At 39.9% G+C, this 17264-nt stretch overlaps 1 protein-coding gene across 3 annotated transcripts in view; it reads right to left on the reverse strand.

Moving 5' to 3' along the window:
* DLG2 (discs large MAGUK scaffold protein 2) overlaps positions 1 to 17264 on the reverse strand; it is a 1008740-nt gene that overhangs the window by 877548 nt on the left and 113928 nt on the right. For all 3 annotated transcript variants that reach the window (XM_090134092.1, XM_090134093.1, XM_090134091.1), the window contains one exon: positions 7162 to 7307. In XM_090134092.1, coding sequence (XP_089990218.1) covers positions 7162 to 7307 — 146 coding nt within the window. The remainder of the gene's footprint in view (positions 1 to 7161; positions 7308 to 17264) is intronic.

The raw sequence follows: 17264 nt of genomic DNA on the forward strand, positions 1-17264 counted from the left end.
ATAGAGACTCAGCACGGATACCCAGTGTGGGTAAGACATTTAGTTGCAGCTACTTATAAATAACATTTTAATAACACAATGACTTTGCAGTTATCCATTTCTAAACATTATAAAACAACTTGAAAAGGCAAGTGTATAAAATAATCTCTGCAAATGAAGCATACCTTCCTATTAATACACAGAAAATAAAATAGCCAAATTATTTTCTAAAAATACCCCCATGAAGTCAAGGTCCAGTGTTGTTTTAAGAATTATCTAGTTATGGGTGTTACATGTTCTTGGGTGCAAAAGGGACATAAAGCAGCAATACATGAAACAAGATGTCACCACTATCATACCCTATAAAAAGACTTGTGTCTTCTTGAAGGAGAACTCAGTGCCAAACAGAATTGGCTATGGTACAAAATCCACCCACAGAAATAAACTGCATTTGATCAGATAAATGTACACTGTAGGAGCTAAATCTAAGGAAGAAACTCACATAAAATTGAATGTTTTGAACCCTTTTAATGAAACATTATGGTTGATCATACATAATGACTCTTGCATATTAAATATAACTTAAATGGGATCAGATTTGGCTCTTGGGAGAAAACCAAACCATACAATTTCTAGCTTTGTTAACTGGGTGCAGCTTAATTTAAGATGCACCCAGTTAACAAAGAAAGAAAACAAACCAAAATCCAAAGACTGATTTTTTATATGCATATATAGAATGGTCTTGCGCCCTCAAGTCTTTTAGACAAGCTGCTAGTGTGAAAGAGATTAATGGTTTGATAATTGCAACGTGCAGGAGATTTTTAAGTAAGGGTTTTACTGCTGGAACTTCTAACGAGCTGACTTACAGGACAGAGAAGTAATTATGATGTTTATAAAAGCTGAGTACAAGCATAGCAGGCATTCCTGAAAGCAAGCAGGAATAGGAGGATTCATTTTGCATGCTGCATTTGACTGTCTTTGCAAAACAAGCTATGAAGCATAAGAAATGAATGGAACAAGAGGTTAAATGGGGAGCTGGAATCTTTGGAGACGGTCTTGAAGCGATGATATCACCCTGAGCTGAATGTAGATTGTGCATATGAAATCAGTGTGCAGTGATCAAACTTGCAGAGTAATTGCAAATGATTCTCGTTCAATCAGCTGAATGTATCTGCACCACATGCACTATAAGAACAGAGTCCTTCCATGCCATGGTACAGGGACAAGCAGACCTTCACCTGCCAGATTTATATGTGAGATTGACTGCCAACTGTTCTCTTCCACCTCCGCTTTCCTCCAGAGTAAAGGTCAAAATACTGCTGACCAGAAATAAGTAGCAGTGGACATCAAGCTAACAAAGAGGTTAAAACAAGGCTAAATTTATGTCTTATAATGAGCCTCTGGAGTTGGGCACAAGCCTGTAGCTTCAAGTACTGTTACTGTTGTTACAGAGCAATTCAATTTTTGTTTTACCAGATGGACACCTCCATCTAGGTACTTTTATGTTCTCCATTATTGCATTTTCTGAGCATCTCACAGTTTTAATTGCATCTATCTACAGAGTTTTTAAGAGAGAGGCTTCCTTTATCTAGTGACTGTTCAACACCATGTAGTGTTCTTAGAGGGAAGAAGGCTTTTTTTCCAAGGCAAGTGACCATTTGCTGAGCAGATGAGCCAAGCTCAGCCCTGACCACCCACTCTCAGACACCAGGAATCAGCTGATCTCAGCTGCATAGTTGCAAAGCTTTGACAGCAAATGCAAGTACCTTTCCCCAGCTTTGTCTGTAAGTGGGTAGGGTGAAAGAACTCTTTTGATAAGTGGAAGACCTCAGCTTAAACACTATCTCACATTTCCTAGGGGAGAAAATAAATCAGCCCTTTCACCAATGGGGACAGTTTAAGAGCCCTAATTTCAAGAACACACTTTCAAGCTGTGAAAGCTGGTCTTACAACACTGGTACAACGAAGTAATGAAGCTCTTTGGCAGCAATCAAACTGCAAACAAACCCTGTCTTCATGATTTCCAGCAGCAGATTGGGCACATCCCCAATCAGCATGCTTGCTGCGGTGGATACTTTGCTGAATGTTTATAAAATAAGGTAATGCTGAGTTTCCTAGCACTGAATGTTTTCTGTGCTCCTAGTCCAAACAAATTAAGATTGGATTTGCAAAATGGCTAAAGCATCCATTATACATGTTTTCCCTTTTCTTACTCCTCCCTGAGCATCTGCTCTGGGCTTCTGCTACACGGACAATATAGTGTTCACTTGATTTAAGCCAATACAGGCATTTTATTACTGTGACTTGAAATGACTCGGTTAAAAGTGGTTGAGATCAGACCTCTGGATACACATTATTTTCTTCGTGTCACTCTCCACAGCCATCTTCTCAAGGCAGATACTTGGCATTTGGTTGTTTCCTAAAGACACATGTCTGAAGCATATCAATCAGCTCCATGCCTGAGCACTATCAGCATCCTCAGACTGCATGTTCCTGGCATACCTCCTCAATTAGGCGATCTCAGAACACACTTTGTCTGCTATGTGCCATCAACCCTTGAGCTGAATGTGGCATCCTGCTCGTTCTACTATTCCCCTAAAAAAATATAAAAGGAATGAACACAAAGCTCCTATAGTAGTAGTGCCCTATGTACTACGTATTTGAATTAGGTTTCACTATTTTCTGTTATGCCTTATGCAGATTTGAATATAATTATGGTAGTGAAGGGATGGGAGAAAAACAGGGAGAAGGACTTGGTATCTATACTCTTCAATACTGATGGTGGGGCACATGCTGAGGATGGAAGATTCCACCCTTGGGTATGCCCAAGAAAATATAATAAGCTATACATAAATACTAATCAGAACAAGAACTAAGAAAAGTCTCTTCACAGATAATCAATTTAATCTTGGAGCTACAGAGTCACATGTCAGTATTATGTCCCAGTAAAGACTGAATTGTTCTACATCAATTGGAAACATTGCAACAAGAAAAAGCAAAATCATATCTGCTGGTGTAATGCTTAGTGCATGGTCATCGATGACAAAGAATCGTTACTCGCTTCTCTCTGGCTAAGAAGGGAATGCAGATTTCCCACATCCTCGGAGAAGACCCCAATTTCCTTCATAAGGAAAATTTTATCAGCAGTGCTTTTACACACTGAAGAATAAGTCTTCCAGGACATATTTTCTAGCAGTGAAGTAATAAATTATCTGGAAAAGTTGTGGGCTCTCCACCATGGAAAGTTTTAAAGAATAAGTAAGACAAAAATGTCAGGAACTGTTCAATTACAATTGATCTGTCCAACAGTAAAAGAATGGACAGCATGATTTTGTAAGGTCTTCTTCAGAGCTATAGTCTGGATTTCCTATACCACAGATAACTTCTTGGGCTTTTCTGTTTATTACCTGGCATGTCACGTTCGCTTCTTGCTGAATGTATATATGAAACATACAAGAGCCTTCAAAAGCAGAGCCCAGTAAACATTTTATTGAATGGTGAACTTACCCCAAAACAGTTTCACTGGTTCTAAAACTGTCCACTAATTAAAGTGGATTTTATTAACTTTGAATTACTGAAGGGAAATCAACGGGGATAGATTCACACACACACACACAAAAACAACAGTCATACATATCCTTCTTCCTTTCTTATTCCCTAGCACCCACCCACTGAAATTATTTTGATCTATGGTATTTACATCCTTGCCAGATACATTACAAAATATATTTAATCTCTGCACTGGATAAAATGCAAAAATAATATGATGGTAGGAAATATTGCATCTGGAAAATCCAATGCCATCTATCATTCTAATATATAACAAAGAACTTAGTGTAAAAGGAAAAATCAAAGGTGTCATTTAAATACGTATCAGAACATTTAATGATTTCATGAGGACCAGGAGCTCCTTCAGGGTCAATACCTGAACAGTACAGAGTTTAAAAGGAACAGGCAAATGAAGAAAACAGTGAGAACAAAAAAGCAGTAGTGATTAACACCAGATCCCAGCACGCTTTGTTAGAGCACTACAAAGAGTGGAACTATGTAGTATCATTCATGTTAATCTGGATGCAACTGGTTCTGGCATATGTGGTGAGCTAATATACTTCCCTGAGTTCTCAACATGTTTTTCAAAATCACTGTACCAGAGTTAGGGAGATGTCTGTCTTTTGAGGCACCTTCTGAGAATGACAGGAGTTTATAGGATGGATTATGACCCTTCCATTAACTGATGAAGATCCAGTCTGAGTAAGATGTAAGGTCAAGCATTGGTTTAGTGACAACAACTATGGTGACCACAGGTGACAGGAGAGAAGGTTTCAAGACTGGCCATCTCTATGAAACCAAGGGAAATCTGCACTGTGTTGCAAACAACAAATCTAAAAAGTTTCCTGTTATCTAAAAGTCAACATTTTGGGAAAATTAAATATATCAACACAAAGGAGGGATCATTGAATGCCTGATCTGGACAGTGAAAACTGGTTGTCTTTTTTAACCAACAATTAAGATTGGAACATAAATACAGAAAAAAAGTACCAATTTGTATAGAAAATTAACAAGGAAGGTTTCAGTTGGAAGTAAGGTATGAAAAGAGCCTGGCCTCTGGACTGAATGAACATTATTGGGAATTTATTGCAAAGGAACACTGCATGAAATAAGGGAGTTGTTTTTTTTCTTATCATAGAATCATAGAATCATAGAATCATAGAATCATAGAATCATAGAATGGCCTGGGTTGAAAAGGACCTCATCTGGTTTCTACCCCCCTCCACAGGCAGGGTTGCCTACCATTAGACCAGGCTGCCCAGAGTCACATCCAGCCTGGATCAGATTCGGAGCATGCAGAGGATAGCAAATAGGAACGTACAAAACCATCAGTTTCCATAAGGAATTGACCATGAATAAGAATTTAAGTCATAAATTATCCAGCTACATTTTCATAAGGAAATTCTCATGGAAAACAACATACTGTCTGGGATTTGTACAGCAGCTATATTCAGCATGTGCTAATCAGTTCTGATTTGAAACTGCTCATAGTACGCTGTGCTGTGAAAAGGAAAAAACAAAAGCTTACACTTGTACTCTGTTTTGCCTGCAACTAATCATTTAAAGCATATATAGGTATGCTTTTCAAAGGGACTAAACTCTTCATGCTCTCATTACACAGTTTACAGGTAGGCTACAAATTTTAAAATGAGGCTACCCTGAACACTCTGACTGCTAGCCTTCTAGCTTGAAAAGGTTATTCTAGTTTCTAAACAAGAGCTTTCTATTGTTTGAAGGAACTGGCATTGTTTAGCTTGGAGAAGAGAAGGCTCTGGGGACACCTCATTGTGGCATATAAACTGGAGGGGGAACGACTGTTTATGAGGGTGGATAGTGATAGGACAAGGGGGAATGGTTTTAAACTGAGACAGAAGAGGTTTAGATTAGGTATTAGGAGGAAGTTTTTCAGACAGAGGGTGGTGAGGCACTGGAACAGGTTTCCCAAGGAGGTTGTGAATGCCCCATCCCTGGAGGCATTCAAGGCCAGGCTGGATGTGGCTCTGGGCAGCCTGGTCTGGTGGTAGGCAACTCTGCACACAGCAGGGGGGTTGAAACTGGATGATCATTGTGGTCCTTTTCAACCCAGGCCATTCTATGATTCTATGGTTCTACAATTCTACAATCGCTTTCATTAAGTTAGCAAAGTCCAGAGTTAGTCCAATGTATTCCTTTAATATCAGCATAGGATTTGGAGCTTAAATTCCCTTGAATAAAAGCAGGAACTGACCCTTTAGACAGCAATGAAGTTGTGGAAGGTAGGGTTGAGAGTCAAACACTTTGGAATAAAAAGAGAGTATGTTTTCCACTGTCTTTTTCAGATACTTCAAGAGATGATGTGCTGAAATACTATTGCACCTTTATAAAATGTACAGCTTTGTGGGGGAGAAGGAAGACAGAGATCAGCTAGTTGTGTCTTCAGACTGTGACTCAGATGTTAAATCATTCATGGGATATACCCTGTATTAATGTTAAGACTCATTTGTTCTAATTTCACTCAAAATCCAAGTGCTTGCTCTCATTAACTCTGAAAGCTTCTCTAGCTAATTTTTACAATACATTTCTTCATTTCTTCAGAGAGTTTGGTTCTAGCTGCCTGCAATTCTGATTTGTCTTTTTAAAGAGTTACATATAATGTGTCATGTAGAATTATTTTTTTTTCCCTGAGTTTTACATTTTTTTGAATGAGGTAAACTCTTTTAAATAAATAGTGATACTTTTGGTAAGTGCTGTGAACAACTATTAAAATTCTTCTCCATATCAAAAATGGAATTTTTTATAAATTTCCCTTATATTTTATTCTGGAGGTTTTGCTGTTCATGCCCACTCTCATCTCTGTCTTGCTATTTAAGAACAATAATATATTGCATGGTTTTCTGTTGTTTTATGGCAGGTTGAGGGAGGGCTGTTTGTTATTTGAGGATGAGAAGGATTGGTTGGTTGGTTGTTGAAGTACAAACATGTGACCAGACAATTAATTCAGATTGCTAATTCAGTTAATAATTGTGAGGTAGGCAGAGGCAGATGATCACCAGTGGTGATGAAGGGGTCCCTGTCTGTGGCATGGGGGTTGGAATTCAATGATCTTTGAGGTCCCTTCCAACCCAAGCCATTCTATGATTCTAAGAAAGGTTTTGGATCTTTTCACTGGCTACAGAAGGAAACCAAAGTTATATAGCCTGCTTCTATATATCTATTTCTCATACAAAAGTGAATTTGGCTGACATCTATGTGCACTTGAGCTACACAAAAGTACAGCCCAATGTCAGTCCCACACACATGAAAAGTCTTATTATAATTTTTACACCGGGTATAATCACTAGAGTATTAATGATCTCAGCTGTAAGTAGCAAGTAATGGAGATTCATTCTCTTTTGAGGACAAGCACACACATCAAGTATCATGTAAAATACACCAAGGATGAGAAAAGGCTTTTTTCTTCTCATTTGACAGTTGGCACTTAGAAGGATGAAGGACATATTCAAAGTCAGAGAGATAACACAATACATCTTCCATATCTTCAACTAATTCCTTAATTGAGGCCCCTCTTTCAATCTTAAGTCATTGCCTGGCATTAGTCAGGCTTGAAACTTCTCACACGTTACACTTATTTTCATTCTTAATCTGCCCAGTTACCTCTTGGCTTTTCTGAAGATTTTCCTGGCCTTTAGCAGGAGATGTTGTCTTCTCCCATTTCTCTGCAACTTCATTTGCTTCTTCTATCTTTTGCTCATAGCTTTTCTGGGAATTCAGCAGCGTTACTTCATAAAACTCTTGAATATCTGTTTGTAAGGAGAGAAAGTAAAAGGCATTATTTGATATGTCAGCAATGAATCCCTGGTGTTTATCTCTGGCTGATATATATTTACATATTTTCTGAAGATACATCATAATGATAAACACATATAACACTTCTAGCAGAGAGCACCACAAATTTGTTTTTCTAAAATGTCAATGAGATTCCTGAGGCACATTCTCATTTTTAAAGAGGTTCTTTAAAATCATTTCAAAGAAGTAAAGGAATAATAATTATCAGGAAAGATTCAAGAAACTCATTACATGTACACCCAAACTATATAAGTAGAACAGAGCCTAGCAGAGATGTAAATAAGTCACAGATCATTTTGATGAGTAAGCTAGAAATTTGCAGATGTAGAATACTCTAATAGAAACTCATCAGATACCTGCCACAGACATCTGGCCCACCCTTAGCCCCAACTGCAGGTGCATTTGGGATTTTTTATTAAATAGGATACAGAAGGTTAAGGAGCATTTTGTGGGCTAATCACTTCAATCACTTCAGTTCAGAAGCGACTAATTAATGTTGGGTTTCAACCAAAAGTAAGTAAGAAACCAGGTCTTTATATCCTGTTCACATGTTTCAGGGAGAAAGATTACATCTACTTGTTTACCCTCTGGGACTTCTAAGATAGGAGTGGCTATAAAAACTACTATGCTTTTACTAAGTACCTCTCTCTAATGTCTGCTACCTGAGGTGTAAAGAATGTAGCAAGGCATAATTCTCAAGAAGCAATTGTCAGAGAAAGCAAAGGAGGCAGAAACCTTTCTGGTCTTTTTGACAAAGAAATTAAAATTATTTCTGAGAATTTATATTTCATATTGCTAAGAGCATTTAATTTCACCGTTAAAGTTAGGAGATACTTTTAAATTAAAAAGCCATAGGACAGTTGCAATGAGAGTTCCTCTGTTCTCACTGAGGGGCCTTCTTACCATCATTGTGAATTTGTAAACCAATGTAATACGTTTCATTTCCAGCTCAATTTATATTACAACTGAACGTAAAACACACCTGACCAATACGCAATAATCTCTATAGGAATACTTTGCAGAAATAAACCAGAAATTGCTATCTAGTAGTGCTATTTTGATGGCTTGGTTGTTGATATCAGAGTGTTAATTGGGTTGGTGGTAGTAAGTTAAGGAGCAGCAGAACAGTGCTTTCATTCCTATGTTGAAGACTATCTTGACCAAACATGTTCATTAAAACTATTGTGAGAGCTGTATTTGCATCTGTATGCATGTGTGCAAAATAAATATAAAAAGATGTCTGTTAATAAAAGTCCTTATCTATTCCAAGGAGGTTGTGGGCTTTTTCCACTGGAAAAATTATCATTGGTGCACAGAGAAGAGCATTTCAAGAGCACTTAGGCAGTTACAGAAGAAAGCACAAAGGATTCACTTACTTGGTTGCTTTTAAATTCCATAAGCTACAATTGCTGTTTCTATTGAACAAGGGTAGTCAGTGACTTGCAGTCAATCAAAGTAAGCGTAAAATAGGATCTGTAATTTGCTCTGAGTAAAATCTGCTCTACCAAGTGATCTCCATTATGTCAGAGATACAATCAGCCTTTAGGAGGGAAAAGCAGCTGAATGGTACTGAAGATGGAAAAAGAGGTGTAACAGAGGTGATGAGATCAAGCAGGCGTAGAATCAAGTTTGGAGCAGTGGTTTTAAAAGGGGGGAGTGTGGTAACTGCAATATACAGCAATCAAAAAACAGTCTATCTCATGGTGGGAACTGACAGAAAGATAAATCAACAAAGAGAGTAAAGAATTACACAACTCAAATCTCCGTCAAGTATTTATTGGCACCATTTTCTCTCCCTTCTGTGAAAACAAGTTCAGGTTTCATTTAGAAATGGCAATATTACTAATGGTGAACTGAGTAAGAACAAAACATCTCCCTTGTTTTGGTACCAGAGGAGCAATTCTACCCTCTCTATTACTCCAAACATTTTGTCAAGCAGTAAAATTCATGTTTGTTTAAAGTGTCTGTGAGTCTCATTTGTTCATTGGGTTCTTAAGTGTTGACTTACTTTATTTAATAAACTCTTCTTGTTGTACCCTTACCCTTGCCCAAATGTTTTTTTCAGTTTTGCTGCATAAATATAAATTACTCAGAAAAAAAATTATATATTCTTATATTAAATAATCCGAAAGATACTGTGATATATTTTGTTTTGGATAATTCCATCCCTTGAAAGCAGGAAAACAAATTTTATCTACCTCAGCATGTTAAGAAAACACATAAGTATCACTGTATAATTGTCCACGGACAAGTGTAGAGTACATCAGTATGTCTGTGCTCTGCAGCTAAATTCCAAGGGCATCCTTCTCCTCTTACGTTCCTGCGTAAGAATAAGCAAGATCTAACCCTTATAAGATATTCAAAGGAGCACTTTACTGCAGTTTAAAAAATACATATTAATCATTTAGGCTCAAATGTGAGTTGTGCTTACTCTTAACTCACTTTTTTTTTTTTATTTAAATGACAATAATTTGGAGAAGATTAATAATTGGAGAAGACACAATGACCTACTCAAATACAAGAGCAACCTTTCTTTCAGAGAGCAGCTACACAGAAGGAAATACAAGTGATCAGACAAAGCTGACAGGCTGCCTAACCTGGGCCGTTTCTTCATTTTAAGTGTTGGGTTCAGCAACCTTAAGACTATCATTCTAGTGCAGTTTCTGTTCCAATTTATATGCATTGCAGCATCCATTCATTATAGCAAAAAGTTAGAATTCTTGCAGCAAAGGGGCTAAACAATAATAAAAAGGCAAAAATTTTGAATAGCCTAAACTAATTTCTGTCTTCTGTGGCTGGTTTTCTCCAGCATTCTAATGAGAAAAAAGTAGATAAAGCAATACAATTCCTCATTCATCTCTAAGCACTTCAGCACCAGAAAGATAGAAGTAAATTGAAGGAAATTCAGACAAAGACAGATGATTAAAGGTCTGAAGAAAACCAACTTTTAGAGAAGGATTAAAGAAAGAGAATTATAATAACACACACTTCTATATTTCCACTCATTTCAAAGCAAAACAAACATTAAGGACCATATAACACTGCCTGATAAAATTGCACAAGGACTCAAAGAGAGGCAAGCCAGCAGGGTTGACTCGTGGAGGCCCATAAATGAGTACAAGAGCATCGACCACTTAGTGATCAATAATCTACTTGCAGTGTCTTCAGAATCACCAGAGGATTCAAAACAGTGCTATTTCTTTATTATAAAAAGTCCTCTTTCCAGAACCAAGGAAGATTAGATGCAGCCTGATCAGGTATATTATTACACTATTATTAATCCATAACTATATACCAGAGGGTTGTGCTGCCATCCAGGGGGACATGAATAGGCTGGAGAAATGGGCGGATAACAATCTCATAAAGTTCAGTGAGGAAAAGTGGAGGAATGTCTCATGAAGCTCTTTCCAGTGGTGCCAACTACTGGGACAAGAGGAAATGGGAACAAACTGGAACACAGGAGGTTCCCTCTGAACATCAGGAAGCACTTCTGTGCTGTGTGGATGACTGAGAACTGACATGGGCTGCCCAGAGAGGTTGCAGAGCCTCCTCCTTGGACATCTCCAACTACTGCCTGGATGTAGTGCTGGGCACTGTGCTCTGGGTGTCCCAGATGGAACAGGGATGGGACAAGATGGACTCAGAGATCCCTTCCAACTTCAGTCATTCTGTGATTCTGTGAAATCTGGAACGATTTTCTGATGTGCTAGGAATGTGGCAGGAGCTGGTTACTCTTAAAATCTCCATTTTTGAAACTCATTACTCTAAGTTTAAAGGGAGAAGGTGGTCAGGATTTGCTACTATTCATATGTCTTGATGCCCTCTCTACTACTGACATACCTTCAGCTGCATAGCTCAGCATAATCCAACTGATAGCACCAAGGCTGTATCAGTTATATGAGGTGACTTTGGCGTCTGTATGATTTTCCACCTATGCAGAAACACACTGGCAGATATCAGTGCTTTTTGTACACATTCAACAAATTCAGACATTAAGGCAGGTGCATGCCAGAGCATCGAGCAGTTGGGATTACCGTAGTACACTTTCACACCAGCTGATCTGTAGCTGCCTTTTCCACATACCTAATTTATGAAAAGAGTTAACACAGGAGAACCTCAAAAGATGAGTTTTCCAAAGTGATGTGTTTTAAAATGCAGAGATGCCTAACCTGAGTTGGTGCAGGTCTACAAGACAGCTGTACAGAGAGAGTAGGTTTGAAAGGTGCCAAAATCATTTTGGGTTCTGAAGATGGGACATAAAGAAAATCACAGCACGAACAGAGAGAAAAATCTCTTATATCACTTTTGCATTTACAAAAAATGAGGGGAGGAAGAGGAAAGACTTTATCCAGTAACTAACAAGCTGATGCCAGGCTTTTTGGCACCATCTATATTTCATAGAATACAAACAATTAAGCCTAAAAAGATAATCTTGTACATCACTTAGCCTGAAGTTGTACTGCATGTGTCAGCAAGTGCTGCTTCCCCAGTGACTTGACAGCACATGTGACCGCTTGTAACAGAGCAGTTCAAACTATTCCATGCACCACACTTTAGCCAAAGTCCACTGAACTTACATACACTTACATACCACAGCATGTTTTGACCTCAAGGAAGAGAGTATGCTGTGATAACAGCTGCTCCAAAAGCTGTTACCTTCATCTGTGTAATGAGAAGGAGTTTCCTTTTGACATCTTGCTACCCAGCCTTCTTCCCTCTATGCAGATATTGTCCTGAGACCATGTAGAAATGGCACCAGTGATATTTGTAGCTGTTGTCTGTGGCTTTCTGCAGATGGCTGTACGTTTTTGCAATTAACCGTAGCATCATTAACAATGTCGAATCCCATTACCTAAGAAACAAGTTCTCTCTGCATTGTATTTCCATAAACACTGTTTGGGTATTAGAACTAATATTCTGAAGGACAAAAAGAGAAGTTTTTTTTTTTCCTTCTCCTTCTCGAGGTCCTTAGCCCTGCAATTCATTTTCCCTAAGTTGTGCCAGTGCCCTGACTTGTTTTGCAGTATAACTCCCATCTGTTTTTCCAGGGCATTCAGGGACAAGCTGGAATGGGGATCTAAGGCAACATGCAAACACAAGCTGCTTCCTTTCCAGGAAATTTGGGGCAGTCTTTTTGTCTATATGTAGGATAGTATTTGATATGTACCTTTTAATGTGTAACCCAGTACAAATGGCTAGTGTCTGGCAGAACTCTGCAAATCAAAATAAAGTCAATTGTTACAGGATCTTGTTGCAAGTCTGTTTTTTAGCTAAGGGAACATTACTGTATACATCTAAACGGCACCATTTATATCCGGGGGAGCAGATTATGCTGGGTCAGCTTCAGCCATCTGGTCTGAATTATTAGGTAGGAGTAAGGAGAATTGTGCAAGATGCTGTTCAAGAAGGGAACTGATTCACGTGGTAGAAGTAGCAGGGAGGGGATCAGAGATCATACCAGCCTGCCAGTAAAGGGCTTTAAAGATCCTGCCCATGGAAGCAGTCCAAGGAGAAGAGTTAATGACACACTTCACTGATCACACTATGTTTTGTGGCTTTTCCAAGCAAAAAAAAAATGTTTCTATAATGGGTTAAATAGCATTTATGGGGTAGAGGAAATGAAAAGCAAGAGAAGAGAAAAAGAAAAACCTTGAAATTGGATGAGTTTTCAACTAAAGCAGGGCTGTGGCATGTACGCTCTGGGAAACATGGCAGATCTCCAGTTATCAAGCTGGTACATAGCTTTATAGTCATGGTGAGTCCAAACCTGCCTCCATTAGCATCCCTTGGTGCCGCAGTAGTGAAAAATTCCTTTCCTAATTCAGCAGCATATCATCCTCGAGACTGCACATATATTTCTCTTTGGTCTGCACTAATATAGGTGGTGTGAGATTCAGCGATAAAGGAAAAACTCAGAGCTTGCTATTTGCAATTGGCAGAGGTAGCACCAAGGTATATCAAGTCAAAATGAAATGTTGGTACCCTGAGACAAGGTTTTCAGGTGTAAGCTTTTGGTGCATGAGAAAACAGATGCCAACACAACAGAAAGATTTGCTGCAGGAGAGAACAGGTCTTATTCCACACAAGCAGTGAAACACTGCAGTGCAAGCCAGGGGAACAGTCTTCTGTCAAATGCCTGCAGTTGACAAATGATCCTAAATCTATTAAAAGCAGCATAGTCTAGGAGAACATGTACCAAAGTGGCAAGTAGGAAATATAATTTCTGTCATTAACCTATCTTGGTTGTTGGTCTTGAGCAAATCCCAAACGTGTGGCACAGATGGCCTTTTGAAATCCCTTCTACCCTGAGTTATCCAATGACCTTACGATCCTTTGGACATTTAGTTTGTAAAGTCTTCAGGGCAGAAACCATTACTATCCAGGCAAGGACCTTAGCAAAATCAGATCCTTTTATCAAAGCTTTGAAATGTGCTGTAATAAACTAAATTGTTAGCAATTAATAAATTTGGATGTAGGGAAAGTATGCTGTGGAGTGCTTCTAGTATCATTTTTTGGTTTTGTAATATACCCCAAATACAATCAGAGCTTACCCAAAATTCTCAGCTAGGAATATCTGCCTCAAAGGCAGCTGTCCAAAACCCAGTGACAATAAAATATTCAACACATATCGCTGTGCACAGGGAAACAAAATAATTACTGCAGTCCTTTCTATGTGAGCAATGTTTAGGATAACAAGTGAAAACTAGGAAGTGATAACTCAGTCAGGAAAGTCAGTAGTTAAGTCTGTTCAGTGACTGAATGTATTGCCGTAAACTTGATTATAAATTCAAACTTCTTATTCATAAATAAGAATTTTAGTCTGGATTTGTACATTCACCACTGACAAAATGTTATATGTGAACATCTGTGGTTGCTAATTGTGTTTTCAGTAGAACAAGAACAGAAACTGTGAGAAAGGTTAATAATGCACAGAAGCAGTTTCAAGCGAGCACAGTAGGTTAAATCAGAAATGCAGCACTCAGCTCTGCTCACTTCGTTTCTGAAGCTCAAGCTGCAGAAAAGATGAGCAGCACACCTCAAATCCTGCAGCAGTGGTTCATTTTGCCCAGCAGAGTGATGGTCAGAGCAGGATTCTGAGTATACGCTGCCTGCTGTGCACCTATAGACAAAATGAACTGCTCCTGGGTGTTTTTTCCAACAGAATACTAAGCAAACAGAAAGTGCTATAAATATTATAACTATTTGAAAGCAGCAGCTAAGGATGCATGAAGAAACTGAAGGAAGGTTTCTCGAGATTCAGAATGGAGCTTGCATAAAACTGCATCGTTTTCTTTGAAGAAAGGAAGGCTTGCATCAACTTCATTTCTTATAAACTTAATTACAAAGGTCCGCTTCTCTTCAGCGCTGTGCATTGCTCTGCATGCAGCAGTTGGAGGCAGTGGAAGTTATTTACGGGCAACAATAACATATACCTTTGGGAAGATGCTTTATTCGGTGTGTTGAGAGCTGAATGCAGAGCCATTACTGGAGAGATTTTGCCTTATTTCTCTGCAGCAGTTAACCATTATTACTGTGCATTTCTGATCTTCTCCGAGGATCATGCAGCCCCACTGCGGGTCACAGAAGTTATGAACAGATTGTTGTCTGAATGGTTCCAACACGAACCTAAACAACTGTAGTGGAGTTATATTATTTGCTCAGTTATAGTATTTGTTTCCTGCGTGATTTTTTTTGTTGTTGTTGCTCCAGTGCTCCCAACATGATTTCTTTAAATATATAGGTATAGTTAAAATTTATCAAAGATTTGCTGTAAAATGCAGTACGAAATACATAGGTATACTTTCATATCTGAGGCAGGAATAATAGAAACAAAAGTTTGATCTTTTTTAAGATCTTGGAAAAGAATCAGGTGCAAATCCAATTTCTCACAGAACACAGAGGGAAACACTGTATCACAGAATCCTTAGAGTTGGAAGGAACCTCTGAAGAGCATCTAGTCCAACTCCCCAGCTGTGAACAAGGACACCGGAGCTAGCTCAGGTTGCCCAGGGCCTGATCCAGCCTCACCTTGAATGTCTCCAGGAACAGAGCATCATAGAATGGCCTGCGTTGAAAAGGACCACAATGATCATCCAGTTTCAACCCCCCTGCTGTGTGCAGAGTCACCAACCAGCAGACCAGGCTGCCCAGAGCCACATCCAGCCTGGCCTTGAATGCCTCCAGGGATGGGGCATCCACAACCTCCTTGGGCAACCTGTTCCAGGCAATTATTAACCAGAGAATATCTGTCTCTGGGCAACCTGTTTCAGTGTCTCACCACCCTCACTGTAAAAGACATTTTCCTTATATCCAACCCCAGTCTACCCTCTTTAAGCTTGTTCTATCACCAGAGACCCTGCTAAAGAGTCTGTATCCTTTTTTCTCTAGCCCCCCTTTAGATATTGAAAGGCTGCTATCAGGTCACCATAGAGCCTCCTCTTCTCCAGGCTGAACATCCCCAGCTCTTTTAGCATGTCCTCATAGGAGAGGTGTTCCATCCCTTGGCCCTGCTCTGGACGTGCTCCAACAGATCTATGTCTTTCCTGTACTGAGGACTCAACCTCTGGATGCAGTACCCCAGGTGAGGTCTCACCAGTGCCGAGTAGAAGGGCAGGATCACCCCCCTCACCCTGCTGGCCGTGTTTCTTTTGATGCAATTCAGGATACAGTTGCCTTTCTGGGCTGTGAGGGCACACTGCTTCCTCATGTCCAACTTCCCATCCACCAGTACCCCAGGTCTTTTTAGGCAGGGCTAGCTTAATCTTTTTATCTCCCAGCTTGTATTGGTAATGGATATTGCCTCTACCCAGGTACAAGACCTTGCCTTTAGATTTGTTGAACCTGGGCTTACCGCTCAAGCCTTTCTAGTCCTCCTAGATGCCTAAATGGCATCCCTCTCTTGTGTTGACTACCTTACAGCTTGGTGTCATCAGCAAACTTGCTGAGGGTGCACTCAACCCCACTGTCGACGTCATTGATGAAGATATTAAATAGCATCAGTCACAGCACCGACCCCTGGGGGACACCACACTTTACAGATCTCCATTCAGACACTGAGCCATTAACCACCACTCTCTGGTCTACTGCAGCCAGTTCTCTGTCCATTGAAAAGTCCACTCATCAAATCCATATCTTTCCAGTTGGGATAGAAGGATGTTGTAGGGTACTGTGTCAAAGGCCTTACTGAAGGCCTTTGATAGGTGACATCAGTTGCTCTTACCCTGTCCATTGAGGCAGTGACAACATCGTAAAAGGCCACTAGGTGGGCTTATACCAGTCACAAGAGAAGGCTGCACCATTCTGTAATGTGAAGTCAGATTAGTTTTATATATACTTTTCCACTGCAGCTGTACATGAGGATGTTGGGAGCAGGTAGGGTAGATGGAAGTGGGAGAAAGAAGGGTAGATGGAAGGTTAGTGCTGAGGGCACACATCTGGGGATTTGTGGACTTCCTGAGTTGGAAGGGACCCACAAAGATCATCGAGTCCAACCCCAGGCTCCACACCCAAATCCTGTATCTGGGAGTAGAGTCCAAACACTCATTAAGCAATGGCAGCTTGGCTGTTCCATGCCCACCGCCCTGTGGTGCAGACCCTTTCTTTCCCTCATCCCCAGCTGCCCTGACACAGCTCCATGCTGTCCCTAAGGCCTTTTCGCTGTCACACAGAGCAGAGCTCAGCACTGCCCTCCACTCCCTGTGAGGAGCTGCAGCCACCATCAGGCCTCCCCTCAGCCTGCTCTGCTCTGGGCTGAGCACACCAGGAGACCCCAGCTGAACCTCACACATTTTCCCTTTTAGACCCTTCTCCATCACTATAGCCCTCCTTTGGTGCCCAAACATGCACAGAGTGCTTGAGGTGAGGCATCACCTCCAGCTTGGTAGCACTGACCAGTGGCTTCACACAATACT

Source organism: Phasianus colchicus, chromosome 1 (genome assembly GCF_987193195.1).
Source record: "Phasianus colchicus chromosome 1, bPhaCol1.hap1.1, whole genome shotgun sequence".
Classification (NCBI taxonomy): domain Eukaryota; kingdom Metazoa; phylum Chordata; class Aves; order Galliformes; family Phasianidae; genus Phasianus; species Phasianus colchicus.